The sequence below is a fragment of the Saimiri boliviensis genome, chromosome 13 (assembly GCF_048565385.1).
Source record: "Saimiri boliviensis isolate mSaiBol1 chromosome 13, mSaiBol1.pri, whole genome shotgun sequence".
Classification (NCBI taxonomy): Eukaryota; Metazoa; Chordata; class Mammalia; order Primates; family Cebidae; genus Saimiri; species Saimiri boliviensis.
In genome coordinates, this window is record NC_133461.1 from 51,458,669 (window position 1) to 51,478,042 (window position 19,374).

At 33.8% G+C, this 19,374-nt stretch overlaps 1 protein-coding gene across 10 annotated transcripts in view; it reads left to right on the top strand.

Moving 5' to 3' along the window:
• The window catches only part of SS18 (SS18 subunit of BAF chromatin remodeling complex), a 465,179-nt gene that overhangs the window by 30,917 nt on the left and 414,888 nt on the right, over positions 1 to 19,374 (top strand). For 9 of the 10 annotated variants that reach the window (XR_012513138.1, XR_012513137.1, XR_012513140.1 and 6 more), the window contains exons 5-9: positions 139 to 360; positions 13,039 to 13,206; positions 13,860 to 13,964; positions 16,836 to 16,928; positions 17,634 to 17,756. Coding sequence is in view for 5 of the 10 variants with exons in the window: in XM_074383658.1 (XP_074239759.1) it covers positions 139 to 360; positions 13,039 to 13,206; positions 13,860 to 13,964; positions 16,836 to 16,928; positions 17,634 to 17,756 (711 nt within the window). In the remaining 5 variants the exon portion in view is untranslated. The remainder of the gene's footprint in view (positions 1 to 138; positions 361 to 13,038; positions 13,207 to 13,859; positions 13,965 to 16,835; positions 16,929 to 17,633; positions 17,757 to 19,374) is intronic. The other variant, XM_003924770.4, reaches the window with a different exon arrangement.

The following is a 19,374-nucleotide window of genomic DNA, read 5'->3' on the forward strand; positions in this document are numbered from 1 at the left end:
TAAACCATTTACCTTGCTATTGATTAATTATTGCTTGGTATTACTATAATAATGCAAAAAAAATACCCTTTCCAGGTACTTTTGTATGGACCATCTATTTAATTTTCATATTTTGCTTCTGATCATTTTTCTTCAAAGGGCCTAACCATATGCCTATGCAGGGACCTGGACCCAATCAACTCAATATGACAAACAGTTCCATGAATATGCCTTCAAGTAGCCATGGATCCATGGGAGGTTACAACCATTCCGTGCCATCATCACAGAGCATGCCAGTACAGAATCAGATGACAATGAGTCAAGGGCAACCAATGGGAAACTATGGTCCCAGACCAAATATGAATATGCAGGCAAACCAAGGTAACTAAGCTTTATGTCCTTCTTGACTAGAGTACTATATTAGCCTTTGAAAGTAAAATGATTATCAGGTTCTTAGCTGATTCATAAAAATATAAGTTTAAAATGAGTGACAGTCAAGCCCACAAAAATGGAATGTTGAGTTTGAAACTAGTTTAAATCTTTTTATATATGTAGGAATTAAATTGCTAAATTTAGATTTTTAAGCTTATTTACTTGTATGTCTTTTGGACAGTTTATTTGAGGTTCTGGGTTGTTGAGAATTGTTTTTTAAAGCTGATCGGTGAAGAAACAAACATTTGGTTTAGAGCTAGGAAGTTGAGAAAATAAACACGTGCCTTACAGTTTAAATGATGTATTAATTTATATGAACTCCCCTTGATTTATATGGATGTTTTCTGATGCTGTGTTTTAGCATTAAAAGGTAATTCTAAAATAATTTGCTGTTAGAATGTTCAGTGGGGTGCTGCTGTACTACTCTTAGAGTGGTATAAGTCCATTAAAGTTTATTACCAATCTCAGAATGAAATTGTGCTGTTTCTCTTTTAAGTATAACTAAAAGCCAGTAAGTGGCGCTCTGTTCTGTTAATTGTCTGTTAAAACATTTGGCATATTTCCAGCTTAAGATTATTTCAGTTACAAAATGTGGTAATTCTGTCTTACAGTTAAGACTGTAAGATAGAGTTAAATGTATTTGGAATAAAATTTTCTAGATTTTGATTATTAAAAACTGCTAAAATGTACCAAGATAAAAGAATTTAATGTTAATCTGTTGATAATTCCTTATGATAAAATAATATAATTTTAAAATATACAGATTTTTAAAAGAATTCTCATGAGATATACTGAAAACAAAAGGAGATAATAGAAAAAGTTGTCAACATTGTAGCTTCACCACATGGTACTTGTTACATTTTTTTTCCCCCAAAGTTACTTAATGCCTAGGGTGGAATTATTATTTTGTTTTTATTTGGTCAGTTAAGAGTCCAAACAACAGCAAGATCCAGTCAGTGCTAGATCAAAAGGGAGTTAAGGTGTTTCTCTATACAGTTTGGTTACCAGGAAAATTCATGATTCTGGCAGCAACTCCAGTAATGATGGCACACTTCTTAGAAACCTGTGGTTAAGAAAAGGTTTGGTGTGCACAAAAAAAAATGGATATTGCTTCAGCAGGGTTTGACATGACATATTAAGATTTGAAGAAGAAAAAAATAATGCATGCAGCAGTGTGTATATTGACTTTTTGGAGAAAAGTACTGAGGTGTTTATAGAAATTTTTTGTTCTTAGGGACCAACTTTAACTTACAAAAATGTCATATTTTGTAAGAATGTGTAGCTCTTCCTTTTACTGTAGTACATCAGTTATATCACTTTTTGCCTTGTTCTCATAGTTTATAAATTTCTTGTTTTTTATTTTTATTTTTTGTATTCTGTTGAAAGAATAGAAACAATGTCTCGATCTGTTGCCCAGGCTGGTCTTGAATGCCTGCTTAAGTGATCACCTGCCTTGTCCTCCCATAATCCTGGGATTAGAGGCATAAGCCATTGCACCTGGTCAGTTTCTGAATTTCTTAATAGAAAATAGACTATACAAAAATGACCAGGTATTAATCTGAAGAAATAAAAGAAAATTTTCAAAAAGAAAATATGGTGAAAATCATTGAGGAAATTTTCATTGTTTTAAAAAATCTCTTGAGGACAAATAAAAATCTTCATTTAAATTTTGATATTTCAGAGTCAAAAGAACACAAAAGAAGTTTACAGTTTCCAAAAAACAAAGTTACACAGTGTTCTGGCAGCTTCTACTTTTTAAATCATATGAATTTCTTCTAAAAGCATTTTAATTATATGTTATCTTTGAATAAAGAAATTGTCCGTGACGAATTTTATTAATGAAGTTTTTTTTTTTTTACTAGATCCTAGAGGATGATTGAAGAGTTTTTGTTAATGAAGTTTTAATATCCATTTCACTATAAAACATTTTCTTAGCTTTTAAAAAATAAGCTACATAGTTTACATTAAAGGTTTTTCTGTTAATATTTATTTTTGTTTGTTTTAATTTAGCAACTAAGCTAGTATTGTTGCAGAATGTTTTTCTCTGTGCTCTCTTAGAGGGTCCATTGCTACTAGGTGAAGCACAATTTTTTTTTTTTTTTTTTTTTTGAGATGGAGTGTCACTCTGTCACCCAGGCTGGAGTGCAGTGGTGCGATCTTGGCTCACTGCAACCTCCACCTCCTGGGTTTAAGCAGCTCTCCTGCCTTAGCTTCCCTAGTATCTGGGATGACAGGCACCTGCCACCACACCCAGCTAATTTTTGTATTTTAGTAGAGATGCCGTTTTACCATGTTGGCCAGGTTGGTCTCAAACTCCTGACCTCAAGATATCCATCTGCCTTGGCCTCCCAAAGTGTTGGGATTATAGGCATGAGTCACTGCACCCGGCCCAATTTTTATGTTAATCTTGGCAAATTTTTGCTTAATAGTCAATCCAACATATACTTCTCCATGTTATTTTCACTGTTATCCAGATGAAGTTTATTGATTTATCACTTTAAACCTTAAGAATTAGACCTGGCTGTGTGCTGATGCTCTTGGTTGTAACCTCGTCACTTTGAGAGGCTGAAATGAGGGGATAACTTGACCCCAGGAGTTGAAGACCAGCCTGGGGAAGATGGCGAGACTCCCATTGGTGCAAAAATAAATTTAAAAATTCTGGACACGGTAGCTTGTGCCTATAGTCCCAGTTACTCAGGAAGCTGAGGCAGAAGGTTCACTTGAACACAGGACTTAATGGCTACAGTAAGCTTTGATGGTGTCACTGCATTCCAGCTTGGGTGACTCCAGCTTGGGTGGTTCAGAGTAAACCACCATCTTCCTACGTAAGCTTATTTGCATGTAGAGCAATAAACTCCCCTAGAATTCAACAAGCTCTTAAAAAGCAGGAAGTGTGTCTGTTTTGTTCACTGCTGTATCACAAGTGCCTAGAAAAATGTCTGAGGATGAGCACATAATACCTTATTTCTTTCTTTCTTTTCCTCAGTAAAAATCAAGTGTTATATTATTACCTGTCTGAAAGATGTTTATTTAATAAAGCAAGAAGTACATTCAGTACAGTATGAAAAGGCAAGTTACATAAAAAGGATTTCTGAAGATGGCCAACAGTTATATTGGACAGATACATGTGTATTTTTCATTCCCAGCCATTAGTAGTTATAGCTTTCCACATTTAACAGAATTTTAATAATTATATATTCAAATATAAAGAATTTTACAAATGGCAGTGTTTGTGTTAAAGAATATATTTTCTAAGTTCCATGTGTATAATTCTTTAAATTTGGATTTGTTTTGGCACTGTAGCTTACTGTATGTGGGACCATTGACTAAATTCCTTAATTTCTCTAAGTAAGATTAAGTGAAATGATGCATGTACAAATCCTGACTTGGTAATCATTTGCATAATTTTTATAAAATCAGTTGGTGAGAATAATCAAGCTTTTTAAAAAAAGTGAACACTAAAAAATTTGAGATTGATTTATTAGCTGTTCTCTTATTTTAGCCATAGCATCTAATTTATTTCTGGTTTTGGTTTTAATAGTATTAAGAAAGTGTTGATTCATGTGGCTAAGTTGCAAATGACAATATCTTTTTTTTTTTTTTCGAGTCAGAGTCTCCCTCTGTTGTCAGGCTGGAGTGCGGTGGCACCATCTCAGCTCACTGTAACTCTGCTTCTAAGCGATTCTCCTGCCTCAGCCTCCCAAGTAACTGGGACTACTGGCGCATACCACCATGCCCAGCTAATTTTTATATTTTTAGTAGAAACAGGGTTTCACCATGGTGACCAGGATGATCTCGATCTCTTGACCTAGTGATCTGCCCTCCTTGGCCTCCCAAAGTGCTGGGATTACAAGTGTGAGCCACTGTACCCGACAAATGACAATATCTTTAAAACTATGCTTTCTGTCAGTGTACGCTTCAGTTAGACTGATCAGAGGCTTAACATGATTATAGGAGGACATTTTCTTTTAGTACCTAAATTGTTCACATTCATTATGTAAGTATGAAGGACAAAGAGTATGTATTATCACAGCTGAGAGTGTTTTCTCTTATTGTCTTACTACTATACAATACAATTAAGAGATAGACCAGAAGAAGGTTCTTGAGATAAGTCTAGCATTTGTTTTTTCATATGTATTTTTACATGGTAGTTTATTTCCTTGTACCTCTGCTATTGGTTTATATCAGGTGTCCCCAAACTTTCTACACAGGGGTCCAGTTCACTGTCCCTCAGACTGTTGGAGGGCCGCCACATGCTGTGCTCCTCTCAATGACCACCAATGAAAGAGGTGCCCCTTCCTGAAGTGCGGCGGGGGGCTGGATAAATGGCCTCAGGGGACCGCATGCGGCCCATAGGCCGTAGTTTGGGGACACCTGGTTTATATAGATGTATCTCATTTTTTAAATGACAATGTTCTTTATATGGATGTACTATAATACAACAAAGCCATATTCACTTTTGATAGGTGTTTCTAGTCTTTTACTGTTACAAATCCTTCTGGAACAAATGTCTTTGTACTTGTGTCTTTGATTCCTTGTACAAGACAGTAAGCTGTAGTAAAGAAAGTAACTTTTGTAGGGTAAATTCTAGAAATAGAAGTGTTAAGATAAAATATATGAATACTGAAAACATTTGAGAAACATTGCCAAATTATTTATTTTCAAAAAAAAGGTTAAATGAGGTCACATTCACATTCCTGCAGTGTATAAAAATGATTATTTTACTGCATACCCAGTGACACTCAATCTTCCTAATCATTGCTATATAGGGGAAAAATATAAACTCAATTTGTGTTTCTTCAGTTATTGGTGAAGTTGCATCACTTTGTATGTTTATTTGCTATTTGCATAATTATATGTTTTCTGTGAATTGCCTGTTCATGATATGTATTCTGTGGTTTGTCTGTTATTGAAGGAGTTGTTTATAGATTATCTGTTTACCTTATGTGAATTTCACATGTGAAAACATTTTGTTAGTTTTAAGAGTTAGGAATTTAACTTTTTAAAATTGTTTTAGTGGTGGGTTTCTGAAATGGTAATATTAATGAAAAAATGTAATTATTTCCCAGTTATATCAGAACTTCGGCCCAACATTTGCTAAATTATGGTATTGATAGATTAATTACTGTAAATACTTTGGAAGGTCCAGCATGCTTTTTAGAATATTAAAAGGCCTGAGAAGTTCTATAGTAAAGAAACCAATTTGATTTCAATTAACATGAGTATGTTACCATGGAAGTCTTCTTTTCTTTCAATTTTTGGCATATTGCTTGTCAAAAATAAGAGTTAATATTCAGTGAGTACCTGTTAGTGCCAGGCACTATATCAAAATGCTTTGCATATCTTTAATTTTCACATTCTTGAGGTGTAGTAGGTACTGTTATTATCATTTTATGCATGAAGAAACAGAATCCTATAGAAACACAGGCAGGCCTTGCTGTATGTGATTCCAATATGCATGAATTTCAGTTACCACAGTTAAGTTAAATAACACCTGTTCCTCAGCACAACCATTCGAATTTCAGTTACCATGGTACATTAAGAGTAATTGTATAAAGTACGAACTTAGCTGCCATCTCTTAAGTCTGCACATCACTGCATAAATAACAGATGCCTGTCATGATAAGTGATGGATGTTACTTTTAGATTTTGTCAGTGATTGGTCACTGTGCATCTGTCAGTTCGTGCACATACAGCAAAGCTTGTTGTTATGTTGGCTTGTTGTCTTGGTTTACTGCAGCCTCTACCTCCCAGGTTCAAGTGTTTTGATTCTCCTGCCTCAGCTTCCCGAATAGCTGGGATTAGAGGCACACGCCAGCATGTCCAGCAAGTTTTTGTATTTTTAGTAGAGATGGGGTTTTACTGTTTTGGCCAGGCTGGTCTTGAACTCCTGACCTCAAGTGATTCCCCCACCTCAGCCTCCCAAAGCACTGGGATTACAGGTGTGAGCCACTGTACCTGGCCAATTCTCAGTGTTTTTAGTGTTTAAAATTAAGGTGAATTAAATAATTATGCTTTTTTTCCCTACTGATTATTAAGATCATTTTGCATCATTTTAACTTTCATGGTCATTGATATGGTCTGTTATAACTATGCAAAGGAAAGACTGTAAGGTTTTATAGACACTTTGAGAAATGATACTGAGTTTCTAATTACATAAATGTTATAAGGTTAAAAGCTCCCCATTTATCTTAAAGACTCAGATACAAATATATCAGATAGTGATAAGTGTTATGAACAGAAATATGCAAAGGGGAAGAAGAAAAATGAGGATGCATGGCATTTTAGGGTAGTGAGCAGATACCGAGAAAAAAAGTGTTGCACAGACAGATGGAATGGCAAGTATGCACTGGCGTGGTGTGTTCGAGGTGTAACAAGGAGACCTGTCAAACTGGAGCTGAGTGAGTGAGTGAAGGTGGGATATCATAAGAAATAAGGTCCAAGAGATAGTTGAAATCTAGGCCTTGAGAGTCTTTGTACTATAGTCCATATGGATTTTAGATTTTATTCTGTGGAAGGAGATAAACTGCTCAAAGTTTTGAGCACTGAAATAACATGATCTGAATATATGGTTCTTTTTTTAAAAAAAAAATGCCTTTGTCAGATGTATAGAAAATAGGCTATAGTTGGGCAAGGGTGAAATTGGAGACCTGCTAAAAAGCTCTTGTTGTATTTAAGTAAGAGATGATGGTGGCTTTAAATAGTATGATAGCTATTGAGGTAATCAGAAGTAGTTAGTTTTGGGATATTTACCGTATATTTTGATGGTAGAACAGATTTGCTCATAGATCAAATGTGGAGGACAAATGCAAAGTTTGTATTGTCCTCTCCTTGAACAGTCAAAATATGTTGCACTCCTTTCACGGATGTGTGATGATATGCACAGGGTATATTGCTGACCAGGGGAGTTTCCCTGAGCCTCAGTGTTCACAGTTTTTATTGGGGCTGCATTATGTAGATTTGATTGATCGCTTGTCCATGTGATTGATCTTAGTCTCCAATCTCAATCCCTTATCCCCTGCATGACCCAGAACTCCCCTCATCCTGGATGAGGAGCTACAGGAAATCCCAATTTAGTAAATTTACTAATTTTTTCTGATTTTAGTAATCTGTAAATTTTTCTGATTATTAAAATAATATTAAATTTGAAAAGTCTTGGCATGGTGTGGTGGCTCATGCCTGTAATCCCAGCACCTTGGAAGGGCAAGATGGGTGGATCACCTGAGGTCAGGAGTTTGAGATCAACCTGGCCAACATAGTGAAAGCCCATCTCTACTAAAAATTCAAGAATTAGTTGGACGTGGTGGTGTGTGCCTATAGTCCTAGCTTCTTGGGAAGCTGAGGCAGGAGAATTGCTTGAACCTGGGAGGTGGAGGTTGCAGTAAGCTGAGATTGTACCACTGTACTCCAGCCTGGGTAACAGAGGGAGACTCTGTCTCAAGAAAAAAAAAACTGAAAAAGTATAAAAAGCATAAAATAAAAACCACCTCTTACTTCACTATATTTTAAATTATTAGGCAAATCCACTTAAGTATAGTAACCTGAACTTAGAATCCTTTAAGCAGTACTACTTATAATTACATAATTAAAAAAAAAAAAGTGTTTAATTGTTTTTCTTTAGAGTCTGAGGTCTATGAGATCAAGAACTGTGTCTTGTTCTATTCACTGCTTATCCTGTTTGTTGACTATTAGCTAGGTATGTATTCTCTTGCTATAACAATGTCCCCCGAGGGACAAACTTGCCCACAGTTGAGAATAACCAGCTTGAAGAAATGGTTAGTGTGAATAACTGCGTGGGAAGATGGTGTGTGTCACTAAAGAAACAAATTTGACAATAACAAAATTGTTTGGTATTATTTTTAATACCTTTTAAATCTTCTATGAGTTTTTTTCTAAAGTTTTAATGTTATGAAAGATTTTAATCTCTTAATGAGCTGTTATTCTCTTTACTATCTAGAATCATGGTTCCATTTTTTCATTGGTTGCTGGGAAACTCAGCTAAATTTGTGCTTGGCTGCAATGACCTTACTGAGTTGGGATAGTCATCCTACATTTTATTCCTTGATCTTGTTCTTTCATCCTTGATATTGTATTTAAATAGCTTATTAACTACTTAAAATTCTTGATGTGGATAGGTGTATAATTTAGGTAAGTAAAGAATTCTGTTCATTTAAAATGCAGCTGTTTAAGCATATAGTTAGCTAATTGAGTTTGTTGGAATACAGGGATTCTTGCAAATAAATATTAGCAATATCTCCAAATAAGAACTATAAATGGGTTAGTTTGAGATTAAATGGTTAAGGAACAAATAGTAAAATACGAGTAATAAATGATGAAATACGTATGTGGAAAATAAGCCTGAGCAGGGTATTATCTGTGGAGTTTCATCATCTTGAGCTTATAAAATGCAGGTGGAGTGAAGCAATTTCTTGTATTTTAAGATTTTCATATTATGGTGATAGAGGTGTATTATACAGAACTGTTTTCGTGGGAAATAATGGCATGGGAAAAGTATGATTTGAATTTGGAGAGGAAGTACACATAGTGGATAAGAGCATGGGCTTTGGACCCTTTAGTAGCTTTGTGACTTTAGAGCCTTTCGTAACAGTACAGCCTTGGGTAAGATCCTTAATGTTTGTGAGCCTGAAATGTTGTCTGTGACATGAAGTTGATAATACTACCTGTTTCATAGGACTTTGGGGAAGATAAATAATACAGGTAAAGCTATTAGCTTAGTGCCTGGCTTATAGTAAGTGTTCTTTAAATGTTATCTATCATTTTTAACCATATTATTTAAAATAATTCCTTAGATTAATGATAAAATTTTTATGAAATTTTAGTGTATTGGTTTACATCTGAAGATGTGAAATACATGTGTATGTGTGTAAATGTTCTATGTATATAGAATATTTGTAAAATTGTATCATTCAGAATTCTTGACAGATTAAAACAATGTTTTCTTTATAGTTGAGTCTTTAAAAATTGTTCTTTTCAGTCTACCTAATTCAGACATGACAGCACTCATTACATCTCCGTATCACCATGGCTCCTAGCCTGGGGTATTGTACATAATAGGTACTCAATAAATTTGATCCTTGACTTACTCAAAAAAAAAAATTTTTTTTTTTTGACTACTGACTTAAGATAAAATTAAGTATTAACCATCTCATTGGAGCAAAGAATTCCAATAATATAAAATATGGTAATTTGGGAGGACCTTACATGTGTTTAAAATAAGGATGTTGTTTTCATAGAATACTTGTTAGAATATAGAACTCAAAATGGGAAGATATAATGTGCCAATGATGAGTATATGGTACATGTCCTTGCAAAACACTTGGCAAAAATATATTCTAGGTAATTAAAACATCAGTAGGGTCTTTGCATATGTATTATCACACTTTGTAGTGCATCTTAACATCAAAATGATTTATGTAAAAGCTGAAGAATAACCTTAAAGCCTGTAGTAATGTGTGATCCATTGTTTGCAGAAAATGGTTATAAAAGACCATTTTATAATGTTATTTCACTCTGCAGTACAAATTTTTAGAGCATATTTTAGGGTAATCTTTTGAGTATGCTTCTCTTAGCTTCATTAGTATCTGAAGAGATAATATGCATTGCCAGTGTAGCATATTCCATTATCTAAAAAGGAAAATAGTATACTTCCTAAACAATCAGAATTGAAGTCATGAAGTCATAATTCTTTTTTTTTCTTCAATGGATAAGGTTTCAAGGAAAATGGCAAATCATACTGTGGTTTAGTAGTAGTAGCTGACTCCATTCTCTCTGATTTTAGGCTTGATCCTGAATGATGTTGGGATCCTTTGAGGGAGAGAAGTGGCAGAGTAAAAGAAGGGTAGTAATTGAGCTCTTTGGGATTGGAACTGCTGACAGTCCCAAAAGATAAAGCACAAATGCCATGGTCTTTGCTATGTAGGGCTTAAGCTACAAACCTTTAGAGCAAGGTTTAGTATTTTGTTATTATGTATCTTTTTGGATTTTTTTTTCTTTTGGCTACTGTGGTTTTGCTTTCTTTTTAATTTTGGTTCTAATAAAAATTACAGGTTTTAGTTATATAGTTACCTTCTGTTAAGACAAGAGGTCTTTAGACAGTGTTGGAGAAGAAAAGGCAAAACCTTCATTTACTAAAAATGAATTACGTAAGTGTCCAATCAGGTTAGCTATTAAATTAGGAATGTTACTGTTTAATAGTTTAGTATATACAACATATACTTGAAAGTTGTAACTGCTATTAAACTAGTTAGTGTTTTGGAACTTTTTTTATTGTAAAATTTGCTTCTGAACTACAGAATTTGGTGTTTTTGTTTTGAGCCAGAGAGTTTTACTATTATCAGCCATGCTGGAGTGCAGTGAAGTTATCTCAGCTCACTACAGCCTCTGCCTCCTGGGTTCAAGCGATTCTCCTGCCTCAACCTCCCAGATAGCTGGGATTACAGGCATGCACCATCATACCTGGCTAATTTTTGTATTTTTAGTAGAGACGGGGTTTCACCATGTTGGTCAGGCTGGTCTCAAACTCCTGACCTCAGGTGATCCACCCACCTTGGTCTCCCAAAGTGCTTTACAGGTGTTAGTCACCGTTCTTGGCATACAGAATTTGTTACAGCTTATTTTTAAATAGAGGCAATAAAAAATAGAGCAAACATATGCTTCAAAATCAAATTTGAGGTTTGTCTTATTCTTAGTTTGTATCTATTAGGTGTGTAATCTTGATTTCTAGATTCCTTGGCTAAAAAATTGAGAATTAGGGTTCTTACCTCTGGTAGTTGTTAGGAGTTTATAGGAAATGACAGTGAAAGTGTGTAATTGGCAGTGTAGGGTACATTTGATAATAAGTTCTCTTTGCCTCTACTCTCACCCAGCCACTTTGTCTCTACTAAGAATGTATTTCCTTGTTGAAAAAAAGGTCCCAGAGTTTTTGAGAGGCTTACATTCACATTTATAATAATAAAATTGGAGAGAAGGGCAAAAAGAACGAAGCACAGAAGGTAAATAGGAGAAAAACAGCTCAGATAAAGAACTCCCTCAGATAAAACAGTTCTTCAGATTGGAAATGTGAAGTCTTTCTGCTTACATCATTGCTGCTGTTATAAGTCAGTAATATGTTTCAAGAGGTGGACTTGTTTTGGTTTTAATTATTTAAGTAATTAGATAGTGAACTTTTGGCTCATTTGAGCAGTTTGGCCTGTGAAATCTTTCTAGGCTCTCAAATATCTCACCTGTTATACTTAACATTTTCTCCAAGTCAACACAAGCAGGAGTATGTAACTTATAAGCAGCAAATTGGGAAGGACTCATCCATACTTCTAAGACAGTAATGTTGATAACGGCAAAATGATGAGTTCCCCATACCATAACTTGGCCCAGTAAACCTCTAAGAAGCTGCTTACATTGTTAGATGGCAATGTGGGACCTTATGGTCATTGGTAATTGTTTTGTGTGATATATTTTTACTGTTGCCAGTGTGGTACAATATCAGTGGTAGTTTTGCTACCTCAGTATTGCTCACTTTGGAAACTCTGTAGTTCAGATTTCTTAGCCAACAGCTTGTTGCATGTCTCGTTTAGGTATTTTTAGGGATGTGAGAGTCTTTATGTAATGTGTGTGTTTTTTAGCATATTAAGCACTATAGCCATTTGATTTCAAGGAGATCTTTTTAGGTTATAAATCTTGTAGTTGCAAAAGGGAAAGAAGACTCTTGAGGATTTTATCCTAAAATAAAAGCTTATGAAATTCTACTGATGGAATTCTGCTCTTTAAGATTTTGTCCTAAAATTAAAGCTTGTGAAATTCTGTTAAGTGTTTGTATAGTTTACCTGTCTATCATTATATAATGAGTGAGTATAGAAAAAGAGAACAAAGTAAAAATCTAGAGATTGGTTTATTTCTCTTGGTTTGACCACTGATTTGCTGTGTGATTTTTGTAAAGTTAATTTTGGTGTATTTTTCAATGTAGCATAATGCTGATGATACCTTCTCGAGAAAGACGGTATAGACAAATATTAGATAGTGTGCAATGGAAAATACATTCAGGATGTTCATATATTGTATCCATTTTGTTTTAAAAAATGACTAAGAATCATCTTCCAGGCCAGGCATGGTGGCTCACGCCTGTAATCCCAGCATTTTGGGCGGCTGAGATGGGTGAATCATGAGGTCAAGAGATCGAGACCATCCTGGCCAACATGGTGAAACCTTGTCTCTACTAAAAAAATAGAAAAGTTAGCTGAGCATGGTGGCGCACGCCTGTAATCCCAGCTACTTGGAAGGCTGAGGCAGAAGAATTACTTGAACCAGGGTGCCAGAGGTTGCAGTGAGCCGAGATGGCGCCACTGTACTCCAGCCTGGCTTTAAAAAAAAAAAAAGAGAATCATCTTCCAGTGGATTTCAAGTTAATCACCATGGATTGGTTATTTTCTTTTGTTTGCAGATTATTTTAGGCATGTGAGTTTTAATTCAAAAACTAGTTTTTATTGTTTGAAATCAGTTTTTACTGTATACATATTTTGGGGCCCATATGATAATAAAGGAGTATCTTATTTCTCTTGAGAGGTTAAAGTTATATACAAAAAATTATGTATATAATGTTGTGTCTTGTTTCAGGTCCAATGATGCATCAGCAGCCTCCTTCTCAGCCATATAGTATGCCACAGGGAGGCGGACAGCACTACCAAGGACAGCAGCCACCTATGGGAATGATGGGTCAAGTTAACCAAGGCAATCATATGATGGGTCAGAGACAGATTCCTCCCTATAGACCTCCTCAACAGGGTAAGGTTCCATTTGGAAACTTTGCTACCTAATGTAATTGAAAGGCTTTAAATTTTAATGACCTATTAATCTAGACAGAGTCGGGGCTTTTTGTTCCTTTTTTGTTGTTGTTGTTAAGGAAAGGTAGGGTTCTAGTAGGTACAAAGGGGTCACAAAGTGGATAGGAAGTCCTGATACGCAGCTTTCTTTTATCTGTTATTTTCTGGGAAAAGGTTATGTCATAAAATTTTATGTCAAATGCTCATTAATTCACAAGAGAAAATACTGTTTTGTTTTTGAAAAGTTATTAAATATAGGGTCATGAATAAACCCAGTTTTAACTTAAAAGCACTGTATCATCAAACTAAAAAGGAAATTAATTTGCTACCAATTTGAACCTATTTTTAAGAAGTTAGCATTTGTTTTTCTGAGTTGGTATTTTTTGATAATGCATGTATGATCTTAACATTGATTTTAGTAAATGTGGTATGTGAAGCTGCTGTGTGTGTATGTGTATGTGTATGTATATGAATAGCTAAAAGTATCTGAAATGCCAAATCATGAGAGGGGAATCTATAGTTGAGAAATAATCTTTCATAATATCAAATTAGAAAACATTTGATAACGTAGAGAACACATTATTTATATCTTGACTGGTTGTGTTTTTTTTTCAGGCCCACCACAGCAGTACTCAGGCCAGGAAGACTATTATGGGGACCAATACAGTCATGGTGGACAAGGTCCTCCAGAAGGCATGAACCAGCAATATTATCCTGATGGTAATCTCTCCTGATGTTAACTTTCCCACTTTCTATTCCTGTCGAATATTAATGTAGAGAGTTATATAAAACATTTTAATGGGAATGAAGGAACTAACAATTTGTTTCTTCTAAGTTTAGAAACTTTTTAGCACTCTAAAGTACCAATGATAGCATTAGTTTATAATCTAATTCAAAGCATATTTTTTGTAGCTATTTCATTAGTACCATCAGGAATCACAATCTGTCATTGGAATCCTTTTATAAAAGAGGATCCTTTTATAATGTTTTTAGGGTTGTTTGATTTCAGCCAAAGCTTATGTTTATTGATTTTCTCTTTTTTTAATAAGAGGTTTAAGATAAAATTCACATGCCATAAAGTTTACCCATTAATTGACTTTTATTCATTGTATAGATACATAGAGAATATAGTTCTTGAATTATTTTTTCAAGTTTCATCATTTTAATTCATGTTGCATACTTCTCAGCAAACTATGGTTTACATTAGTGCTTGCCTTTGAGGAAAATTTGCAATACTAAATTATATCCGTAATATAGTCATATAGAGATTGAGTAGAATGGGAAAGGCATTTGGAAGTAAGGTTTTTAGTTAGGGTGTTTTGTTTTGTTTTTTTGTAGATGGTGGCTTGTGGAAAAATTGGTAAGATGCAGTGTACTTTAGAAAATTTGAACATTAATAATCTAAGCATACAAGTAGGTTTTCACAGTACAGTTTTGTCAGTTTTTCTGTATGCTTGAAATTTTTATAATACAATGTAGAAGAAAAAATAATTCAAAAATACATTGCAAAATGATGAATTGTTAGGATTTGCCAAAAGATTTATTTATCTATATATGCTCCTTTGATGTAAATATAAATTACTGAACACAGAAACTAAGAAACTTAAAGCTAAGTATTAGCAGCCATTGACTAGCAGCCCATGTAAGCTTGTGAGAAAATACAGTTTAGTATATTTGAAAAAAAATCTCACCTGTCATTTTTTGTTAATACATGAAGCAGAAAGGTACATTTGTACTTAAGGACATTGGTTTTTACTGCAGAGGCTCTGACTGTATACAGAGAGCAAATACTCACCTATTAAATATTACATAAAATAAATGTTTATTAATGAGTGATGTATGGATAATTATATGTATAATATATATAATATAACATGTATATATAATATAATATAATATAACATAATAATATATGTATGGATAATTCTGGTTAGGAAACTTTATTCTCAGGTTTTCTTGCCCTGCATTATTCAGAATGTTGATTTTTTGTTTTGTTTTGTTTTTCTCTTCACAAACAAAACAGAATAAATGGTATTAAGTTTTTTAATTAAAAGCTTAAGTATGGTTGCAGTAGACTATACATATTTTAAAGAGGTGAAATCTACTTTGTTAAATTGTTAAATTATGTGTGTTAAGAAGTCTGCTGAAAATAAATGACTTTTAAAAAAATTTTTAATTGTATTTTAAAGAATTAAACTTGACGTTATTTTGATCCTGGGTATCTCTTGAAATGTGAAATTTATATTGTCATAAGTATGATCTTTCTGTTCAAAATATGTAGGTGTTCTATTTTGTAAATAGCAAAACATTAAGGTTACTTTAATTCATTTTATTAGTGGATTTAATTTTGAAGGGTATCATTTTTGCATAGGTGTGTATTGGTATTGATTTATATCTGACATTTAGAGTATTCTATTTATATTGACAATTTTTATAAACAACATTGGCTCTTTTCTCTCATATCTGGATATTTATGTTAATAAATATATAGATTAGGAATTGGCAAACTTTTTCTTTAAAGGGCCAGATAATAAATACTTTAGTCTCTGTGGGTCATATGGTCTTAGTCTCAACTACTGAACTCTTATTGTAGCATGAAAGCAATTTTGGGCTATACTGAAATGAAAGAGCATGACTGTATTTCAATAAAACTTTATTTACAAAAACATGCTACTGGCCACAGTAAGACTGCAGGCCATAGTTTGCCAACCCTTGATACAGGTATTTATGAGGTGGGGTGGGAACATTAGAATACTAGAGCACTGTGTATAATGTTTATTTATAACTTTATTCCTATGTTCTTAATTAGTCATTTTTGTAAAATTGAGCTCAGATTTTGGGTAACTAAAAGGTTATTCCTACATTTTCTTAGTGAAAATTAAAGAGTATTATTTTTCATTAGAGTTCATTTATCTCGCAGGTAAAATTTATTATGCTTTAAAACTAAAGATATACTCTAACACTCAACACAATTTCAATTTTATGAAGATGAATATTTATGATACTTGAAATATTTTCTAAAAATTTCCAAAAAGGCAGTATTAAGATATGTAATTTTCCATGTGAACATACTTTGAGATACTTAACTTTATGCAAGTGAATGCTAGAATGTGAAATCATGGGAAAAACTTATAGAGCTCTTTTATATTTTGCATTGTTTTTAGCGTATGCTGTGGAATTGGAGACCAGCAGAACAGGTGTTTGACAAAATAGGATAATTGCTTCCTTTGTTCATTCTGATTTAATTAAGGTTATTTACATGTGAAAGGCCTAGATACTTTTATTCTCTTTTTCTTTTTATTAATGGGAGATAAAGGTGTTTTTTTTTCCCCTCAATGAGGATTATCAGATTTAAGACAATAAGTGTAATGTTTCTGAAACTACTGCTTTTTGCTTTTAAAACAATTTGCACGTTATCTCAATATGAAAACAATCACATTGGTAAATCTTTGGCTAATGCAATTGAAATAATTTTTTATGTTCCATTTCTTTTTCTTTTTTTTTCAATTTTATCTGAAAGTTTAAATATTTTTAGGGTTTTCACTCAGTGGCCATTAACGTTTCTTCCTGTCTCTTGTCGAATTGATGTAGGTCATAATGATTACGGTTATCAGCAACCGTCGTATCCTGAACAAGGCTACGATAGGCCTTATGAGGATTCCTCACAACATTACTACGAAGGAGGTATCTATATACCTTCACACACATACACATATATCCCCTTCTACAGGAATGAAAATTCTTGCATAAGACAACTTCTACCCATGCAAAGCTCTTGTAGAATACTAGTTGCTGGCTGTCTTGAAAGTTACAGGGAGCCCAAAACAATCAAAATAATTTCCTTACAAGTAATTAAAATGTATAACCATGACTTGCCATTTCTAACAATAATAAAAAGACTAAAACATTAAAGATAATTTTTTCCTTGGTGGAAATTTTCTATTCGAACATAAATCCATCAATCCAACTTTTTTTTCTCATGTGTATTTACATATGTATAATTTTACATATAAGTATAGTGCCTTTAGGAAACAGCTTGCTGATCTCGTGTAGCTAGTGTGTGCTCTTGTAGCTGTCTTTAATTTTGTCTTTTTTATTTTATTTAGCATAGTCATGATCTTATGACTGTGATGTTCCAGTAAATGTAATGCTCGTATGGCAGAGACGCTGAAAATGCTGCAGTTCAACCTTGCAAAATTGGCTTTAACTGCAGTTTGTTTGGCCGAAATCCTTCTGTTTGGTTTGAGTTTTTTCTTTGTTTTGTTAACTTCTAAAAATCAATATGGCATTTCATTTTGTTCTTGTGTTGTTGGCTATGCATCTTAGAGGGAAAAAAGTTAATTAAGCAAACTTCTCAGTTTTTTTTCCTCTTCTTTAATTACCCTGTAGGAAATTCACAGTATGGCCAACAGCAGGATGCATACCAGGGACCACCTCCACAACAGGGATATCCACCCCAGCAGCAGCAGTACCCAGGGCAGCAGGGTTACCCAGGACAGCAGCAGGGCTACGGTAAAGCTTTGTATAGTTTATTTTTATCACAGAAAAATGTGGTGATGATTGTTTTAAAATGTGGAAGTGGTATTTAATATTTAGTACTTATTTTTCCAATAATTATTACTTGAATAAAGTCTTGGTTTAAAATGTTGCTATTAGATAAACTAGTAACCTTTTTAAAAAGATCTACAAACTAAAGATGGTTCATTGACCAAAGGTAAGGTGTGAAGTCATTTAAAAGAAGAAAAATGAATTCTTAGACCTATTTGTCATGCCTAACTACTAGCCTTATATGTGCTTGGAAAAGTGATATTGGGTAATTATTGAACATATGTATATAATCTGAATAGCAAATTTATTTTTAAAAACTAATGGCCAATACAATTTTTTTTTTAAACACATTGATTTTATGTGTGTGTGTGAGTACAAATGAGATCTATTCAGAATGGATAAAGGAAACGTTTTTGGCATTCCCTAAATAACAATATACGTATCCATCAGGATGAATTTATTGTAGCTGTGAATCATGCAGAATTTGGGAGAAGTGTAGCCGTATTTTCTTATTTTATACTCACTTACAATATCTACTACCTGGATATCTGACTTTAAAATTTACTTACTAGATAGGGAGTGGGGAATGATGAGGACCTGTTATTTTAATCTTCACTCTCAGGCTGCTGTAACCATCTTAGATAGAGCTCTATTGAAAGAAAGTAGGTGCTTAAGAATACTGACTCCATCTTTTCCTAATAGGGTCTCTTTTTCACATCAGTAATACCTTACTATTTTTAGTCATTGACTTAAGCTCTGCTGTTGCTGTTGGCATCTCTGTCTACCTGTGATAGCAAATCTTAGAACTACGGTCAGACTGAAATTCTCTTGCCCCCTCAACATGTGTGTTGAAACTCAATCAGATATTGGGGAGTCAGGTATTTTTCTAAAAATGGTAAGTTCTGATTTCCAAATTCTAGATATGACTTTAGAAATATTCCATGGATTTTTTTTTCCCCACAAAGGAACTTTCTTGCCCTTCCCAGATGGCCTTTTCATTTTGTGACTGCTTAGTATTTATACTTTGAGTAAATACAGTATTCTGGTTTTACTGCATTTGCATGAAAACAGATGTAATGCAGCTAAATCAGGTAAATTCATTGACTTAAGAGAAATATATTCATTGGTAAGAGAGGGTGAAATAAAGTTTAATTTTTGGATTATAGTTAAATGCTGTTTTGTTAGACATCAGGAATCCTAAGATAAATTTCTGCTTTGTTTATTTCTAATGGAAATAAAGTTTTAATAATTGAATATATTAATTAAATAAATAGACTGATGGAATTCATTTAAGCTTTAAAACTTACTGTTCTCATTTGATACTTTTCTCTGAAGTCAGTGTTTTTATGGCAGGATTTGAATGGCTATGATAGAAAACATTTAAATGTCAAAGCTTTTCAGCTTATCCTTTTTTTTTTTTTTGAGACAGTGTCTTACTCTTGTTTCCCAGGCTAAAGTGCAATGGCGCGATCTTGGCTCACTGCAACCTCTGCCTCTCAAGTTCAAGCAATTCTCCTGTCTCAGCCTTCCAAGTAGCTGGGATTACAGGCACATGCCACCACGCCTGGCTAATTTTTGTGTT